General features: G+C 37.5%; 1 protein-coding gene across 4 annotated transcripts in view; it reads left to right on the top strand.

Annotated features, from left to right (window-relative positions):
* Nucleotides 1–18,426, top strand: part of CRIM1 (cysteine rich transmembrane BMP regulator 1) — a 174,623-nt gene extending 156,197 nt beyond the window's left edge. For all 4 annotated transcript variants that reach the window (XM_086878121.1, XM_086878123.1, XM_086878122.1 and 1 more), the window contains 7 exons: nucleotides 918–1,127; nucleotides 5,494–5,709; nucleotides 7,420–7,641; nucleotides 12,125–12,319; nucleotides 13,358–13,480; nucleotides 14,825–15,012; nucleotides 15,428–18,426. In XM_086878121.1, the coding sequence (XP_086734247.1) occupies nucleotides 918–1,127; nucleotides 5,494–5,709; nucleotides 7,420–7,641; nucleotides 12,125–12,319; nucleotides 13,358–13,480; nucleotides 14,825–15,012; nucleotides 15,428–15,604 (1,331 nt within the window). In that variant the 3' untranslated portion in view covers nucleotides 15,605–18,426. The remainder of the gene's footprint in view (nucleotides 1–917; nucleotides 1,128–5,493; nucleotides 5,710–7,419; nucleotides 7,642–12,124; nucleotides 12,320–13,357; nucleotides 13,481–14,824; nucleotides 15,013–15,427) is intronic.
* Nucleotides 18,427–20,365: the final 1,939 nt, after the last annotated feature.

The following is a 20,365-nucleotide window of genomic DNA, read 5'->3' as shown; positions in this document are numbered from 1 at the left end:
AGCCTTATATATATGTCAGCAGAACATGGTTGACATAGCACTGAAAACAAGTCAGTACACTGACAAACTGAAACTGCATCCTTCATCATAACAGTGATGTGGATGAGGGAGTGTTTGGCTCTAAATTCACTCTGCTGATTAACAAAGAGTATATTGAGGCTGAATCCTGTAGCACTTAAATACCCCTTAAGACACAAATGAAATTTTATCCTCCCTAGACCAACTGCTTGTGTGTTCTGACAGAGTGCAAGTAATACCACAGTCTAAGCTACTGTATTTTCATCTCAGTAAAAGCTAGAAGAAATGAGGCATGAGATTCTCATCATTCTCTTCCAAATATCTCATTTATCATAGTTGAATATAAACAAATAATTTCTCACAGGAAGTACTTTATGTTATATTTATGTTTATGTAATATTTTCAGTATCTGCCATTACCCTGTTAGCATCTGATTGCAATTTTTTATCATTCGTAAGACCATCCATAGCTCATTTAAACATTTCTGTATTCTACTTGCTATCAGATACATTATAGGTAATGTGCTATGGTATTTAAACATTTCATTTTAAATATGCTTCATGCTTTCTACTATTTCCCTCCATTGCATTTCTCCTTTTTTTTATATTATTTAGATACTACTGCATTTCTAGTTGATTAAAAAGTATAGGTTCAACAAAAGGAAGTGATTATATTTTCCAAGGAAATACGTTCTACTACATCCTATTGTGCCCTTCAGTATACCTTTTCGTTGTTTCCTGCATGTTGTTACTTTATTTTTAATTGTACAGGACAAAACTACTATTTATTTGGTCTTATACGCCCTTTAAAAATAAATGCAACCCAGAAACAAAGTTGTTATTTCTTCCTAAGCAACAGATGCTTATCAGGACACCTCATTTTCCTTTGGTATTTTGCAGAGGCAACAGCATCTCCTATGCCTCCTGTTAAAACAGGCTCTTGCCTGTCCATGGATGGTCACCGACACGAGAATGAGGAGAGCTGGCACGATGGCTGCAGGGAATGTTACTGTCACAATGGACGGGAAATGTGTGCCTTGATCACCTGCCCCGTTCCCAACTGTGGCAACCCCACCATACATCCAGGGCAGTGTTGTCCATCGTGTCCAGGTAACACATGATTTCTTCTACGTGCCTTGTAATCAAGTGTCATTTCACTCAGGTTCTGTTTCTTAATACGTGAAAATATTCTCATGCGTACTTCAGCAGCAGGCAGAGATGAAGGTTTCTGTGCCCTAAGTAACATGATGAGTTGCTGTCATTAAGTTCTCAGCTGTGGAAAATGGGAATTTACATTTGTAAAGCATGTGCAAGTTGTGGGTCCTAACATGTTAATCTTTGACATACTGGAATCTTTTAAACTAATAAAAGTAAGTAGAAGTTTCTAGTCTGTTACCTATAATATCAAGTATTGTAATAAGCCATTACATTTTCATTTTCGATTTTAAAGTGGATTTTTATTAAAATGTATCTCCTGATGTATGTTTTACAACCCCTCAAAGATGTACACAAACAGATGTCTTAAGTAATTAAACATTATGGTTCTGTGTTCTGAGGGAAGGCTCCTATGCCACCAGCAGTAGATTATTTCCATACTTTCAGTGGGAAGGCCAAGTACAGTTCATGTTGCATTCCAAAACAATTTTAATAAGTGTTAATATGAAAAACATCTATGAAAAAGTGTGGGTAGAATGTAAGATTAATGCCCTCTGTTTTCAGAATTATTCCTACAGTATTTTATGTGCTAAGTAGATTAATTTGTAATACAGTGATATTGTCTATGACTTTATTGGAACTCATATTAGGAATAAGAACAATGAGGCTCATGAAGCTTCTATAAACAGCACAACAGTAAGACAGTACTGGCAGGATATAAGCAAATATGAGCTTTTTCTTTGTAAAGAACAGGAAATCCTGGTGGCAAAATAAGCAGATCCTCTTGCTGAAAGTGACAGAGAAGATTGCATCCTCCCTGTGACCTAAGATAGCCGATCTCTTTAGATTGCTTAGGCAAGTGGTCATGTCCAATCCAGTTCACGCCTTGTGGTAACTGGAAAAATTCAGTAGGTCCCCAGAAAGATGGAAGATTCCAAAGGGTCTGTCTCTCAGCCTTTTCACAATGATTTGTGTAGTATTGTAGGGGCCCATATACTTCATATGGATGGGGGCAGGTTAACATATCAGCCTTGCCTTATATAAACAAGCAAGATTCAAAATTTAAAATGTACGGTGGTTGTTGCAGTTCCAGCAATTCTCTTGTTAGGTCCCCAAGAGTCATCCTTTACTTTGTTCTACTGTCAGCATACTCATGCATCTTGATTTACTGAACATGTACAGAACACCTCAGAGCATTCAAATAAGAGTAATGGTAACTTTGGTCTTTCATCTGACCAGCAGCTAGTTACTTTGTGTACGGAGAGTGAGTTTGGGTAGATTCATTCACAAGCCTAATGTTTGGTTTGTGGAAGAAAGGTCAATATGAAGTTAGAGAAGCCTGTTATCTCACACTGTGCATTTCTTGTGGATGATATCAGCGCTTGATTCTGAGCACCAGCAATGCTGATGTATCTAACCACCAAAAATGTAATCTTTTATAAAAGAGCAGTTGCTTAGCCAGCAGTGTCCATTCCTTCGAGAGAGGGGTCTGCATAGGTTTCTCTGTCTGACATTAATCCTGCTTTCAAGACACTTGTCACCTAGCTTCTGTGTAAGCAGAGTCATACTTGGTGTAAGCTCTTACAATACTAGGGCAGACACAGCATTTTAAAGATGGCATATATAAGTGTAGGAATTACTACGACCAAATTAGTCTCAGTGTGGGGGTTTTTTTCCCACTGAGGGGAAATGTATTTGTTAGAAATGTAATTCTGATTTTATTTTGCAATATATTGATTCCCCACTGATGATGTTAAATATATGTCATGGCTTTTAGTAGATTGGAATGCAGTTTGGAATTGTGAGACTGTGTGAGCATGTCACTCAAATGTATCTGCCATAAGGATATCAAAGTAATTAGCAGTCCTGATGTACTGGGTTTGGAATTGCACTCTTAACCTCTCAACAGGGAAGTAGCAGCTCTCAGAGATCATTTTGCAAACTGAATAAAAAGGTGTGGTTGCATTCAATTCCACATTTAGCTAGTTTTCAGCAGAGCAAGATACACCTTGAATGCTAAAATGTCCCTTATAGAAACACGATTAGGTTTCTCTATATTAAGAGGTGGATAATATATTAAGATGGATCATCACAATGCTTGTAAAAATCTGAAGGTTTCCTGTAAGATTTAAAAGCCATTAATTGCTAGTGTTTCACAGAACTGTGCTATGTAGAAAGTGTGCATTTGTTTGACCAGTTGCTTCAAGGGGCAATGTAGTGGCACATTGTGGCACTTCAGTTGCAGTTCAGTTGCACATCATTATCAATGCTGCTAAGGGAGCAGGAGGCAACATTTGCAACAGTGCTATCTGGCTGTGCTTTTTTGATCAGGATCAGTAATGAGCTGTAGTGAAACGGGCCTGTGACTTTGCAGAAAACTAAATGCAAAGGAGATTACTCAGAAAATTTCCAGAAAATCTTAGTATTGCCTTTGCTATGGTGAGTTAAGATGCCATTGTATAACATGTAATATATTGTTCCAGCTGAAATAAAAATCTAACATGGACAAGGCAGCAGACTAGCATTTTAGGTAAATGCTGCGGAGTCGTGTATGTGGTTCATAGATGTAAGCAATTGGAAAAGCATAAGCAAACTGGTGAAAGATAAAAGAATTCCACTTTGTGGATAGAGTAAGATCAGCCAGATTGAGTTCTACTGATCATTCTTCAGAAATGAAGACAAACAATTGAGTGGCATTTCTTCCACATGGCAGTGTCATAGAGCAAAGGGCACAAACACCATTCTCCAGACAGGAACAACAGTGCTAGAAACATGAAGAGAAGCCACAAGCACTGTGAGCCTTGGCCTGCCTAAATGACTAGAGGAGCTGCTGTACACATGATTTTTCTCCTTAACCAAGATATTTGGGTTAGGATGATGTTCACATTAGGCATCGTTACTTCATTATAATGAGGTAGAGGAGAGGCACCTTCAGAAAGTAGTTTAGAGGTGTAGCACAATTAGCAAGAAGTCACATTTTTCTTCTCCTCCATTCATAGCATAGGAAACCTGAGGAGGTTCAGTTCTTAACAGAGGCACCTAACTTAGCTGTCTAATGTTAAATGAGTTGAATTCAGCCTGAATTCACTTATAAGCCTGAATCTTCCCTTCATAGCCTGTAGCTTTAAAACTCATGGCTTCTGCAGCTGAAAAAACATGGTGTGAGAGGCATTTTGGTATCTATGCATAATGCATGGAAAAAGCTGGTGGACTCACTCCAGGTCCAAAACAACCAGCATGGTAAGAAGGCAACTATTATTGGCCCTTATTGCCCCTAGTGTGGGATAGGCTTCAAAGGATTTTAAGCAGGCTGAGATTGGTGGCATAACCTTTTCTTGATGGTGCATGCTTAAGCACTCAAGGTACCAGACAGGTTTCTTTTTTATTCTTTTAAAACACCAAGAGGTGAAGAATTCCCACCCCCCCCTTTTTATTTTTTTAATACCCAGAGGCTGGAGGACACTCATGCTGAAAAAGGGAAACAGTTTCTTCATTAACATGAAAGAGGTTGAATTAGTTCTCTAAACTGCCAGGGTGAATCTTTTATCCAGGGCTGCAGAGGTGATGTAATTAACTGTTTGAAAAGCAAGTAAGGTTCATTTAGTGAGATACAATTACTATAAGGGTGAGGCTACAAACTGCAGCATTTTCTTGGATCCAGGTTTTGGGGTTTTTTTTCAAATATGGCAGATTTTATTTTTTTTTTTTGATGCAACAGTGATGAAGCACTTCCACCAATGTTAAGTGCTTATACATTTTTAGAAGGCTTGGGGACAGGGGTTTTGTGTTTTGCTTTTTCTTTTCTGGTGGACTGGGGTTTTGAAGCGGGGTTGTTTGGTTGTTTATTTAATGTAGCATCTACAGATACAGATGATATAGACACATATCTGTTGGGAAACTTAACCTTTACCTGGACTTCCTGAATCCCAGAAGAGAAGCTTACTTATCCATCCTTTCAGTATCTGAAGTTAATATTCAGCAGTTAAGAAACTGGTCATTAGAATTTTTCAGAAAATTACAATTGTCTCTTGGAATTCCTAAATCACAAGTTAGTTTGTTTTTTCTGAAATGCCAAGAATGCTTAAAGTTATTCCTGATTTATATTAACTAGTCTTTATTCAGACTTCCCAAACAATTCCCAAAATTGTTTCTTGTTTTTTTTTCATTTTCCATGAGATGCAAGTGCTATAAAGTCAAAAGAGCTTCATTGAGGATAATTTAATATGTATTTTCAGTAACAGAAATTCTTTGTCTTGTGTACAATTGTTAATTATAAGATTCACAATGGATTTTGCCTGTCTTCCGATTCTGTTTTTCCCAGATGAAATAATAGTGCAAAAGCCAGAGCTCACCAGTCCATCAATCTGTCATGCTCCTGGTGGGGAATACTTTGTAGAAGGAGAGACATGGAACATTGATTCTTGCACACAATGCACATGCCACAGTGGACGTGTCCTGTGTGAGACTGAAGTCTGTCCACCTCTTCTTTGTCAAAACCCCACCCGCACACAGGACTCCTGCTGTCCACAGTGCCCAGGTATGTGCTGACATCCAGCTTTCATCAGAGCCTTTCCTTGATCTGAGGATGTCTGATGTTTCAGTAGGAGAATGCTTCAGTGTGTGCTCAGCTGGTTGTTGTGGTGCCTTTGTTCTTCTGCAGTTTGGAGTGACAGCCTGCAGTCTTCTCATTCAAATGCATAACTTGACTGTGTGCAAGAGAGAACTTACGTGTAAAGGGGAGTTGTGGCCCTGAACTTGGAAAATCTTGAAGGCAATCTAATAATGTAGGGGTTGTGTAAGAACCAGAATCCTTGGAAAGTTTATGAAATATGCACTCATTTATGGAGACATGCAGGATTAGAAAAGCTTTGAAAGCAGTCGAAGTGTTAGGTAGATAGAGGATTGTTTCTTTTTCTTTCTACACACCTTCGTTTCTATGAACATTTTTATTACTATCTTGCCTACTTGGGATTTGGTCTCAAAAATATTTCTATTTGCTTTTACCTTCACATAGTGTCATTCTGAGAGTGATTTTAAGGCAGCTAAGTAATATCAAAGCATTCTAGCCTGGCAGGTGTGCCAGACACCTCCTAGACTGCCTCACAGTGTCAAGAAGATAACAGCATTTGCTTTCCCCCAAGGAAAAATGTTCAATTATAAATGAACATAAATTGCTATTTTACATAGCAAATGGGGGAGTTTATTGCAGTGCAAATTTAGTATAGACCTGTGAATTGCATGTGAACTCACTAAGGAGATACAACTTTATTAAAGCCAAAATTTAAAAATTTACTTTAGGAAAAAAATAGAAGTTAGGTTTTGCCATTAAGTTTTGCTACAAGGTATTTGGGTTTTGGTGTGGGGCTTTTTTTCTGACAAAATATTTTCAGTAAGCACTGTAGCCAGTTCTCCTGACTTATATTTTTTTCATTATTAAAAATGAACGTTTGCTAAGTTCAAAATAATGTTTCAGAGGAGCTGATCTTTCCTCACTGGCTATGTAATTCTTAGTTTCATAGCTTAATGCAGTTAGATTGAGAACCTGATCTCAGTGCTCTTATGAATCCTTTCTTCTCTTTTTCTTAGTCCTATTTCTTGACCCATAATGTCTGTTAAAGTACAGCTTCATTGCAGGAATATGTCTCCCCCATGGACAGGCATGAGAATTAAAGCAAACCATTGGCATCAAGCACGATCAAGTTCCATTTGTTTCTCAACAGCTTATAATTAGCTCATCTAAGGCCTCTAGTGAAGGTGACAGCAGCATAATAGCTTTTCACTTTGCATCATTCAAAGACTTAGGCTGACATGGTAGAAGATAGGATTCAGGTTTCAGATTTAGAATTTAATCTTTCTTGTTTGAGATGAATTCCTATACACCATGCGATTTAGAGCATTCAGAGTCACTTTCTGAGGGGCTGCTTCTGATGGTGATTGTTTTTCACTTTGCTTTCCTTTATTCAAGTTTTCTTTTTTTTTTCTTTTTTTTTTCCTTGCTTTATTTTCCTTTTTTTTTTATTTTTGAGTAAACTCACTAAAGGTTTAAATAAGCACTATGCTAGAGGATATCATGAGGTCTTCATCCCATATAAGGAGCGAAGAGGCATGAGGCTCTGTCCTAGTTCTTTCCTAGTGAGCCAATCTGTAACAATTCCATTGTGTTCTTCAAGAGTGAACCCTCTGTTAAGGAGCTATGAGAGAAGTTACCCACTCTAAGTTAAACAACCTAATCTGTTTATACTTCCAGATGATACTCTTCAGCCCTCTCCATCAAGCAATGAGAGCATGCCCAGTTACTGCAAAAACGATGAGGGAGACATTTTTCTGACAGCTGAGTCCTGGAAGCCGAATGTCTGCACTAGCTGCATTTGCATGGATGGTGTGATTAGATGCTACTCCGAGTCTTGCCCACCGGTATCCTGTGAGAGACCTGTTCTGAGAAAGGGACAATGTTGTCCTTACTGTATTGGTGAGCGAATAAAAATAGTTGTTAATTTGCTGTCCCTTCCTGGGAATAAGACAGAAGTTTTATTTTCAAACTAAAATGCTTTCCCTGTTTGGTGAGATGTAGTCTATGCCACCAGTAAAACTGGAGAGTGAAGTCTGCATAGGGAGCTTTGAGGATCATAATTTGTGGCTTTTTGAAGCACATAGAGATGTACATCTGATTTGCCTACAAACTCTGGAGGCCATCCTCCTGGAATCTTGGTAAGACACCTTATTGGATGAAGACATTACAAAAAAATTATTTTATTTAAAGGAAAATCTGCCAGGTAATACATAAATTATGTCAAGATTTATGTGATAATATGAGGAAAACATTAATTATGACTGCAGAAGATGAGCTGAAGCATTCTGAAATTTCACAGAATGGAGAACTGTTAATTAATAAGGCATCTAAATTAAAATACAGGGGAAAATGGAATTTCATTAATAATAATAATAATATCTTAGAGATAAAAATAGGGAAAATATGTATATTTTTAAATACTGAAAATGCATAAGGTACTAGGGCCATGCACTGGTGTTGAATTTGGAGCTGAAGTAAATGGTGGCTGCTGAAGATAGCAAAAATTGCCAGGTATTTTTAAAGTAAAAAAATTGGAGATTACTGATCACTTTTCCATTGTATATTGAATAGGACTGTTTATGTACAGATGACTTTTTTGTGAGTTCACTGTAAGTACAAAGGCTGTAGAATGGAAGCTGCTGATAGAGAAAAATCATATAATGTCGTCACTGAATTTAAGTCTTTGTAACATTGGAAAGCATTCAAAGCTTACTTACCTTCATTTGCAAAAGTAGTAGGGAGAGATACAGTAGAAAAGAACAGTAAGAAGGAGAATAAGAAAATTGATGGGCTTTAAATATTTAATTGAACATGTGAGTCAACTTGCCCATCTATAAACAAAACAGTCCTTCATCAGAAAGATGTCAGAAAGATTGTGAAGTATGTTCAGACATTGATACAACTCTTGAAATCTTTTTATTGTTGGAGATAGAATTGTTTTAATAACAGGTAATACAGTTTCATACAATGTACAAGAAATTCGATGGAAGAATGCCCGGAAAAGTCACAAAGTGTCCAAGATTCAGTTGCCTTTAGAACCCTACTTAGATTCCTGATGAGGACATTTTGAGGCAAAAGTGTTAATCCTATTACTTTTTCTTCTCATGGTTTGCATACAGAATGGGGAGAATTTAAAGTTTCTTTGACAACTGTCTTTCTGCAGGCTTTTCTTCCAGTGAGTTTGAACCATAAAATAATTTTAATCTAGAAAACATTTTAACATTTTAAAAAAATATGGAGTGTTTGAAAAGTTGGGTAATCAAACCAGTGGAGTTAGAGCATGAACCTTTGTACTGCACTGGAGAATACTGTGGGTGAAGAGGGATGCACAGGAGGATCTTGTGCAATGAGCTACAAAAATGAAACCTTTAAAACCTTGTTGCTTACATCTGGCATGTCAGGTTTGCAAATATATACACACAGCATGTAGATACAGCTTTAATTAATTTACTTTGAATCCTATATAGTTGTATAATGTTGCAGACACTAAATGAGTTAGCTATGAAAGCTTAGTGATTATTTTTTCAGTAGCAACTGCTCAGCAAAGCAAAATACAGAAGCCAGATTGAATTAACACTCAGATATAAAGATTTTCAGCGATACTACATTTTATTAATCTATGTTGTCCTTTGTAGTCAGAATTTTTTGTGGTTTAAATAACTAAATTAATGGAAATTTAACTTTTTTTATGGTTTCCATGAATTATATTATATTCTTATATTATATATATAATATATATTCTTACATTATATTCTTACATGCAAGAGGAGTCAGGTCATGCACTTCATTTTAATCTTTCTGGTTCTTACTGGTTTACTCTTCATTTTTGAGAACTGTGAAGCACATCTTTCTACAGATTCTTTCTAATTATTTTAATGTAATACTTGATAAAATTTTTAGACTCACAGAATCATTTACATTGGAAAAGACCTCTAAGATCAACGAGCCCAGCTGTTAACCCTGCATTGCCAAGTACACCACTAGATCATGTCCCCAAATGCTGTGTCTACATATCTTTTAAATACCCCTAGGGATAGTGATTCAGTTACTTTCTTGGGCATAGGCAAACTCTGTGAAAACAGGCCTTCTTCATTTTTTGGAATTTCAAAAATTATGCAGAATTTTACCACTGCATTATTTTATTCTGCTTCTTTGTGGATCCAGTTTGTATAGACTCAAACTGAAAATTTTACAGTCTTGAATACTTCGTTGTTTGAATCTTCAAATTCATCCTGTGTGTTCAACGTTTGTCTTTCTCATGCACAGAAAGATTAATTTGGAAAGATAACCTTCTAGTTTAGAGAGGATAAAGGGGATATCTATTTGATTAGAGACAAGATTAGTCTCCTGCAGAACACAGAGCAATGACTTTGTTTACCAGTCATTTACCAGATGAGACTGACTTTCTGGTGTAACTAGAAAAAATTTGAGAGAAGTGGGTAGAGCCAAACATTGAACCGTGTTTTTGTATGTGGATTTCTTACTGCAACTCTGTATTGTTTCCACTGTCCTTCAGCACCTGTTGGGGTTGTGGCCTTCATCTTCATCCTTGTTTATACTTTCATAGAGATGGACACCAGAACAGGAGACACTCACAGGATAGTACTTAAAAATTTCCTCTAGAGGTTCAAAGGTACAGCACCATAATTGTGATTTTACCTTTGCTCATTCTTCTAAAAATATTTGCTGAATTAAACTGCAATGTGTTATTCACAAATTTGGAAAAGCCTGAGCAAGTTAAAGGACCTTTCCAGACAAATCAGCTGCTGAATTGAAGGTGTCCTAAGTGAAGCAAGGTAACATTTTGTGACCAAATCTGAATGGGCCAGGAGTGCTCAGCTTTAGGTGTCCATAGGTAACAAGCAGCAGAAAGGTTCTCAGGCTGTGTGCCTCACCCTGTCCCCAGACACACCTTAACACAGGGTTCTGCTGGCTCTACAAAATGCAGGTCATCTAGTGAAGAACCTAATGTCTTTCCTTCAGCTTGCAGTCACCTTTTCTTCTCACTTCTCCTTTCCCATGCCCACACAACATTCACTTAAAAAAATCTACTTAGAGAGGTTGAAACCCACTCATAATGAAAGCCATGAGATACCAAGAACCTTGGGAACCATTTGTGCTTTTCAGATAATGCCGTTAATATTTTCACAACAGTACTTCTTGCCAGTCTTCTTTTGTATTTGAATTTACTCTCGCAGATCTGTTGGACTGCTCTGCTGACTGCAAGCCTTGTTATTCCAGATTATGTTACTCTACTATGTTGTCACTAATTAAAACCTTTACTCATGGCTGAAATACATAATATGGATAAAATATATAATAAGCTTAATATGTCTAACTGGCATACTTAAAAATGTAATCTGTGTGAATGTTAAACCAGTATTTATCTGAAAGTTTGAGCTTATGATTTCATTCTGTTATCTCATTCATATGTTTAATGTGCAAGCTCATGTCATCAGCAGGTTTCATAACAATTTTTGCCCCTAAGAAACAAAGGTAGGAGGAAGCTAAGATGAAAATGAGGTGCTGCTTGGCTTATAGAGTTTCTGCTGTGTGGTTTTTTGGCTAACCTTAAAGTTCTCCAGCACCAAAAAACATCTTTGGCTAAGCAGTTCATTACTGCCTTCTAAGTGAAATAGGTTTACTGCAGACCACCTAAAAGGCTTGCATAGGATGCAGCACTAAAAAGTGGTGTATTGAATGCCTAGGCAGAAAGATCACATCGATTTCCAATTTATATAATATTAACCATGAAAAAATGTACTGTGTTTAGTTATTGCTCTTTTCCTGAGGTTTTCCATTGATGCAGTTGCAGGGAAGTATAAGTTCCCCTTCAAATCTGTTTTATCGTTACAGTCTAAGCACTTCCAGTTATTTCACCTGAGAGTTGCTCTAATCCTTCTTGGCACCCTGCCTAATCTGCTTCTTTAAGTATTCTAGACAGAGTTCATCATTTTAAGCTTTGGTAGTTAAAAATTTAGGTAGTTACAGGTTTGGGGTTATTTTAGCTTAATAGGATTAACTAGGAAACTAGAAGGAAGATGAGTAGTTGGCAGCCTCAAACAGTCAAAGAGAATTTTTCTTAATTTTCACAGCACTTTTGATATTATCTTTTCTTGTCCCAGTCATCCATCCTCTAGCCTCTTGCATTAAGAAAATGAGGAGAAGCAGTCCAGGCTAATTATGTACTTCATAAAGAAACAGAAATTACATTTTTTTTTCAAAGATTTTCTGGAAAATGAAGAGAGGATCTTTTAATTACAGCTGGGATTTCTTTATGGCAATTGTTTCTAGGAAAGAAGCAATCGTGTCTAGGAAAGAAATCAGATTTGTGTGTAATTGGCTGTCACTGCATGATCACAGCACTGTTTTCCTTCCACAGAAGACACAGTTCCAAAGAAAGTGGTCTGCCACTTCAGCGGAGAAACGTACGCAGATGAGGAACGCTGGGACATTGACAGCTGCACACACTGCTACTGCCTGCAGGGTCAAACCCTCTGCTCCACTGTCAGCTGCCCACCTCTGCCTTGTGCTGAGCCCATCAATGTGGAGGGAAGCTGCTGTCCCATGTGTCCAGGTAATGTGATGTGACAACCCACTTTATTGTGATGCTGCTTTCCTAGGGCAGATAATAAGGCTTTTTAATTGGGTTTTGAATGTCAGTCCATATTTGGACAGCATCACAAAGGCAACAGACTTGTAGGCTTTTAGACTTCAGGAAAATTAATATTCTTAACAGATAGGCACATTGCGCAAAAACATAATTTGAATTTCACTTATTTTGAGGACTGTGAACTGAAAAATTACATGCTTGCCCCCATTTTGTCCTTTCACAAGGCTATGGAAATATGTTAATAAAGTGGGAAAGTTAATATCCTTGCATCTCTGCAGATTATGTCACAGTGATGAACGTTTCTGTCTTTTCTGAGATTCTTGGTTACTTTTCAAATATCACATTGCTTTATGTATCACTTTAACTTGGCTTAAAAGCAATGTGAGATTTTCTTAGCTATGGGGCACAGGGGGCATAAGAATTGCAAGAATTACAAGTTTTTAATTTGAGTCCTGATATACTTCAGCAGAAGTTTGCTCACCTTATTTAGTCAGCTGGTAACTACTTCTGACAGGACAACTGGGGAGATTCAGCAGTACTCCTTCTTACAATTCCCCTCCTTTGAGGGTTACAAAAAAAAGCAAGGCAAAGAAACCAGTAGGGACTGTTTGCACACCAGCTGGGAAGATGTAGCCTTCCCTTCAATTTTCTTTTTTTTTTGGGGGGGGTGGGGGCAGGCAGGTGGGGAGGAGCAGGAGTTTGTTGAGTATCACAGAGGAGAAAGCCTGTAGTAAATCATATATTCTGAGATGGTATTTTCAAAAGCAAGTTTGTCCACACCAGTCCTTTGTCACATTCACATAATGATAATGGCAACAGGCATATACAATATGGAATGAGTTTTCAAACAAAATCCCAGGCTAATGATGAAAATTCTAAAACAAATAAAATAATTTAAAGGACAAAGCACTGCAAATGAGCAACTGTATTTCCTCAATTAAGAGCAGCACTGAGAAGTTAAGCAGCTTGTAACTTGTGAAACGTGTTTTTCTCATTTCACAGAGATGTATGTACCTGAACCCACTAACATCCCTATTGAGAAGACAAATCATCGAGGAGATGTTGAACTAGAAGTACCAAACTGGCCAACACCAAGTGAAAATGATATAATCCACATTCACAGAGGTCAGATCTGATATAAACCAGGAAAACTTAGGACTGTGTTTATTCCCCATGTTTTAATGCATCTACTTTTTCTATTCAGGTAGCAGTTGCATCTGAGAATATTCTTCAGCATAATTCTTACATGCATTTTGATTTGAGTAGAGATGAGTCAGTTGATTAAATTATATTTACACATTTTGGTCTCATTATCACTCCATGTTCTGCATGGAAGAAACATCTGTGTTGGTACGATGGAGTTCTATAAAATTTAGGATACAACAAAATGATGAATCAGAAGTGATTCAAAAACTAGAAAGCAGGCCATTGGAGTTGATCTTAACTTTATCCGTTTGACATTCACAGGAATAGATAAAGAAAGATGGAAATATGTGTACCACAGCCCAGCATACATCATAGCCACTATGTCAGACCTTAGACAAAAAACCACCTCAGGTGTAGTGACACAGAGCCAATAAGGTTGTCTAAGGATGTAAATGCACCTTCTGTTTAAAACTGCACTGTAATATTATTCCAGTGTAGAGGAAACACTCTATGCCACAGTTTCTGTTAACCTTTTCTATTTGAAGGACAACCTAAACTATGTTTTTTTTTAATCGGAGGATGATCTCATAGCATTCTATTGTTTGGAGAAAGGATGTGTGAAATGTAACTGCTTTACTGAGTCCTAAGCTTACGCTTTTATAACTACAGCATTTTAATTTCTCAGGCATTAGTAGCTGGCTTGCAACTATTCTGCCCAGGGATTATAAACGCACACTAAAAACTGTGAGGGAATTTTGAATATGTCATTGAAAGTAACCATTCTTTGCAATTACACAAAAAACTTGCTACAGCCTAGTAGACTGCCAGCAGTCTGTTTTCACAGGCTGAGTGCTGCAGGTATTGTAACAGGCTCACGACAGATGAGACAGTGAACACATAGTACTTGTCCTATCAGTTATTTAAAGTAAAAAAAAAAAAAAAAAAAATTTCATCTTAAGATTTCCATATTCTTCTCAGCCTGGAAACACAGTCTGATTCTTTTTTACAGCTGGGAATTTGATTGTGATCAGATAAGATCACACAAACACAACAGAGTTAAAAGGTTATTGTCAAACTTGTTTGTTACTGTGCTTTAGAGTTCCTTCTGTCTCCTCTCTTTTGATGGCCTTTTCCTGACTAATATAGTCTCTCCACAAGATACCAGCTGTTCTAATTTATGCAAATAAGGTGGCATTGCAGGAGAGAAGGTCCAAATTCATATGAGTGACAAGATGTTCAACTGAGACTTTTATAATTACATTCTTCCTTACGGCCAAGGCCCATTTATAATTACTAACAAATGCTCCCATGTCTGCCCTGCAGACATGAACCATCTCCAGGGAGAATACCGGAGTGGCAGCGGGCCACACCTCAGCGAAGATGCATCCGTCAGCTCTGTTGCCTTGGTGACAATCCCAATCACGATAGCGCTGTTACTGATCATCGTGCTCCTGCTCATCAACCAGAAAAAACAGTGGATTCCAGTGTCCTGCTACAAAGCTCCAACAAAGGTGCCGTGTCTATTTCCAGGCTTTCCCATTTTTAAAAAAACAGGAACAAGACATTGTGGAAAATATTAAGCAATAAAGAGGCTATTAAATGTCTGGGAAAAAAGCTGCTGCACATCTGGGGCAACCAGGTTAAGCCTTTGTGTGGTGCTGAATTAACAGAGAGCAGTTAAACCAGCCCAGCTGGGATATGAGAATACCAGAGCTCCACTCAGAAAATGAAAAATGGTGACTCTGAAGAGAGTGTTGGTCTGTTACTGTGTCTGACATGAGCCAACTTGAACGAAAGTCCAAACCCTTTCATTGCCAGTTTGATTTTGTTTTGTGCTTTTGGACTTGATCCACATGGGCTTTCAAAATTATGTGTGGAGTACAAAAATGGTATGATTTACTCAATATTTCCTTTCTGTTTTAACAGCCTTCTTGCCTGAACAATCAACTGGTGTATGTGGACTGCAAGAAAGGTACCATGGTCCAGGTGGACAGTTCTCAGAGGATGCTAAGAATTGCAGACCCAGATTCAAGATACAGTGGATTTTACAGCATGCAGAAACAGAACAACCTACAGGCAGATAATTTCTATCAAACAGTTTGAAGAATTGCACCCTTACCAAGGATTTAAGAAAGAGAAAGAGAGACAGTCTGCTATTAAAATAAAACTAGAATTGTGCAGTTGCTTAGTGGATTGTATTGGATTTGTGACTACATGTACAGCTCTAAGACCTTTCTGGGATGAGCTCTGACTCCTGCAATGTGCCAGAAAAAGCATTCCCACTTTTCCTTGAGATAACTGACCAAGTGTTTTCTTAGAACCAAAGTTTTAAAACTTGTTAAGATGTATTTGCTTGTAACATAGCTATAGAGGTTTTTTGGGAGGGGGAATCAGGGGCTAGGGGTAGGCAATGAAGTAAAAGGAAGCTTCAGAGAAGAAAAGCTGGTCATGCTTGGCTGGAGATAAAAATATACTGCCGAGTAGCAGGATAGTGGTTTTCCTTGTTGCTCTGAAATTGCATCTGTTGCAGCAAAAGCCTAACCCCAGGTGGAAAAAAAAAAAATATGAAAAGGTCTGATTATTTTTTCCCAGCTGTTGCTACAGTAATGTACTCCTAGAACAGAATTCGTCACATCACAGGTGTGGTGTAGCTGCAAATATTTTTCTATATGATGAGAAGCTGCAGTAGTTAATGAAATAGCAAGGAAAAGATTATAGCAGAAGATAAAGGGTGGGTTTATTAAGGATGTATAAAATTATACCTTGTGCTGCTTTTTGTTTTTATTTTTGTTTTTATTTTGGTTTTCTTCAAAGCTGATTGGCTAGATTAGCCAGACTTCAGCAGAGTTAGCAAATGACTGAGGCCTAAGTAATTCCTGATATGAGCACTGGATCTTTTGACAGCAGTATTGAAGGGAGAAAGGAAGGAATGAAGGAAGGAAGGACGGACAGATGGAAGGAAGGAAAAGTCAAGAACACCATGCAGTTCCAGGGGCTTTTGTTTGTTTGTTTTGTCTGTTGTGGTTTTGTTTTGTTATTTTATATCAATCTCTGGTTGTTATACAGGAGAAGGAAAAATATTTTTGTTGGACAAAGCTCTTGCGTACAAGAGAGTAAAAAAGAGACTGTTTTAAGGTTGTTTTTTTCCTGTTGATGTTCTTATTTACTGGTATGCAGATTTAGAAACTACTTCCATGCTAGGAAGCTGCTTAATTTTAATTGTATATTACTCAAGCACCTTTTTTGAAGCTCAGAAAAAAAAAAGGAGATCATGCTTCTTTAAACTTTAGCATTATAGGAATATTTATGTAAATATAATTATGCTAAAAACAACAAAAAGTATTTGTATGTTTGTGTATATATATGTATATACAAATGCATGTAGGTATACATATGTATATATACGTGCATGTGTATATACACTATACATATATATACTGTATATATAAAATACTATGTATGCAGTATATATTTTTTCTATTTTTTTTCTTGTTGAATGTATTTTTATCTGAGAGAGATTTTACCCAGAGCAGAAACAGATAACAGGCATTCCATATCAATGCTTAATTGCTTGTGAGTTTAGGAAAGACAAGAAAAGAGCATCTCATTCTACCTACAGTTTGATTTGATTTGATCTGATTTGATTTGATTTGAAAGTGTTTGTGTGTGTGCGTGCGTGTGTGTGTGCACTCTTGTGTTGGCGTGTGTTCAGTTCGTGCACGATTATAGCAGTAAGCGTTGCTCTTGCTACTTGCTACATTTCAGGGTGTTTCTTATTTTTCTTTTCCTGCTTAGCCTTAAAAAGGCTTTTTAATGAATGCATTGGCTAGAGACACTGATGACAATATACATGCAGCACTAATCAACTCCATAAAATAACACAATCAGCTCCTGGATTTTGGTTGGTTTTGTTTTTCTTTTTTATTTTTTATCTTTATTTCCATTTCTTTTTTTTTTCTTTTTTTTCTTTTTTTTTTTTTGCAAACAATTGTTTGAAACAACTACTGGAATATTGTCCGCATTAAGCTGGAATTTTGTTGTAGCTTGCCTCATTTATAACTCTGACTGTATAATACAATGTTAACTTTCCAAACAGGTCTTGGCACTTTTATACTAATTACCCATTTGTGCATTGCCTTTTTTCTTTTACAAATGCTTGTCATAAGAGACAGATACCCAGTATGCTTAATGTGAAAAGAAAATGTATTTTTTGTAAAGGAACTCTCAAGTATTGTTGTAAATACTTGGTCAGAGATTGCTGAACTTTAAAACTGAAAAAAAAACCTAATTTATTATTATAATGACCTAATTTATTAATCTGAAGATTAACAATTTTTTTGTTTTAGAATATCAAAAAGGTGTTCTAGCTGTTTGCATCAAAGAAAAAAATAGGTGTATCATTAAGGGTCAACATTTTTTCTGCTTATATGACTTCAGTTTCCAACCACCAATAAGAAAAAATGTAGTCTCCCCAGTGTTTTGTACTCAATCTGATAATGAAACAGAGATGTTTCTGTCCAGTAACTGCAGAGATTTTGTCAAGACAAAACATCCATTCCTTGCATAAGAGTAAGCAGTCTTTATCCAGAAATTGTAAATGCTTGCTTTTGTTTTACAATCAAGGCCATATTCTGAAAATATTAGCAGGATATAGGACATGGTGTAAAATGTTTTTATTATTATTATTTTATTATTATTATTTTAAAGATATGATTTATCCTATGTGCTGTATCCATTACACTCTTTTACTTTGGTTCCTGTTGTGCTCTTGTAAGAGAAATGCAGATATAATTTTCTGAAAAATAGATGCATATGTGGCACTCGGAGTGCACTGCGGTTCAGCAGATTGCTTGTTTACTTTTTTAACTGTAAGGCGGTTTCTTGTAATTTGGCTCTTGGCAGCACAATAAAAAATTTTAAACCTATGAATGCATGTCTTCTGAAATGTTTGTATTTATTATTTCTGGACACTGGTCCTTGAGACATTAGTTTCCAGTTTGATATTATGGTTGAGTAGGAATTCATATTGTTGTCATGCTGACCTGAGATCAGGACAGTTCAGAAAGAAACGTGGGTAAAGAAGAGCTTGCAGGTACTGAAAGTTCTGCATATTACACTAAAGGATTTTCACATTAAAGAGCTTTGCGGAATTCCAAATAGTTCCAGTGTACAGTAAAGATGAATCAAATTCAAAGTTAGGCCTTTGCCATGACATGGAGTTTATGTGGTCTAACAGTCAGACAGAAAGCCAAACAAGATTCTAATGTGAGGTCCTACAAAGTGTATGGAAACAGAATTTGCACTTCATGGACTTCCTGAGCCACAGATCAACTACTTATCTGTTAGGCTATAATTTTTTTTTCTTCTTCTCATTTGTAAGTTAATTAACTTGATGTCCAGGTTCTGGAATGTAAGATCCTGAGGCAAAGTGGTTTTCAGCGAAAGTACTTGCTCTGTAAAAAAGTGCCACCTTTCTTTGAACCTACTCTCCTAATGGTTTCATTTAATATCCCTGACACTTCACTGAAAGCAGCAGTAGATAAATATTTATATGTCACTCATTAATTTAGAGATCTGAATGTTGTTTCCATTTTTTCTTATGAATCCCAAGATATGATTCTTCAGTAGTTCCATGCCTTATGGCCTACCTTGCCATTCCTTGTACTTCCATGTACATCCTTTAAGATGAGGGGTAAGGGGACTGAAAATGTCCACATTGTTCACAGGTGGTGCTCCCTGGATCTAGCATGGTCTTTACTGTTTGGATTGCTGCTGACAGCTGAGTCAGTGTTCTTGCAGAGCTAGTTGCAATAATACAAAACGCCCAGTAGTTACTGCAAAGCCCATAATTGACTTTAAGTAGGTTAGATCTGTATTTATGTGCATCCCTTTACACCTCCATATGCTGAATTGTTTCTCCCTTGCTAGTTACCTGTTCCAACATTATTGCTCCTTCCCAAGGCAAAGTCTATGGAAAACTTATGTCTTCTAGAAGAGCATCTTCATCTTCAAACTTTGCAAGGATTTTGGGTTTTCATCAGAATGAAACAGAAAACATAATTGTACCAATGTATAAAACAATGATGCATGCACATTTTAACACTCATTAGTAGTTCTGGCCTCTTCTGCCTTACAATGTCTGAAAGGATCATACCTGGAATGCCTATTTACACTAGGGTTTGTCAGGGCTTGTCAGAATCCTGAGTAGGATAGGATTCACATCCTTTCAATGACCTCAGTGGCGCTCAGATTCTTAACTAGGGATGCGTTTTCCACTTGCAGCGCTGCCAAACATCAAGTAGGAAGTACAGAAAGAAAATTAAAGGAGGCTCAAACCGAATCAGGAAGTTTAGCAGAGAAACTTCCTGGTACGTAGTTTAGGATATCAAAAGATCGTGGTTGCTCAAAAAATATACGAGAAAAAAAAAAAAAAGGCCCATCCTAAGCTATTGCGCCTAAGGCACAATACAAAGCTAGCAAAGGATGGGCACCGGAGTCACGGTGCTGGTAAGAAAAAATATCTCCAAAGCTTTTTTTATGCAATTCTTGCATACTTGGTGACTGAATGGAGGCATCAATGATAGTAATAAGAACAAATTTAAAAACGTACTGCAAATACTCCGACCACGGCAGAGGCGCTGGAACTGGGTGACCTTTAAAGGTCCCTTCCAACCCAAACCATTCTACGCCTCCTGCCCGATGAGCCAGCCCTGCTCGGTGCGGAGCTGAGTCGGTACGGACACCGCTGTGTGCAGCTCTGCGATCGCTGGCCCGGCCCGGCCCGGCCCGGCTCTGCGATCGCTGTCCCAGCCCGGCCCGGCCCGGCCCGGCTCTGCGATCGCTGTCCCAGCCCGGCCCGGCCCG

The sequence above is a fragment of the Cyanistes caeruleus genome, chromosome 2 (assembly GCF_971803275.1).
Source record: "Cyanistes caeruleus chromosome 2, bCyaCae1.hap1.1, whole genome shotgun sequence".
NCBI lineage: Eukaryota > Metazoa > Chordata > Aves > Passeriformes > Paridae > Cyanistes > Cyanistes caeruleus.
This window is presented reverse-complemented; position numbering and strand designations above follow the sequence as displayed.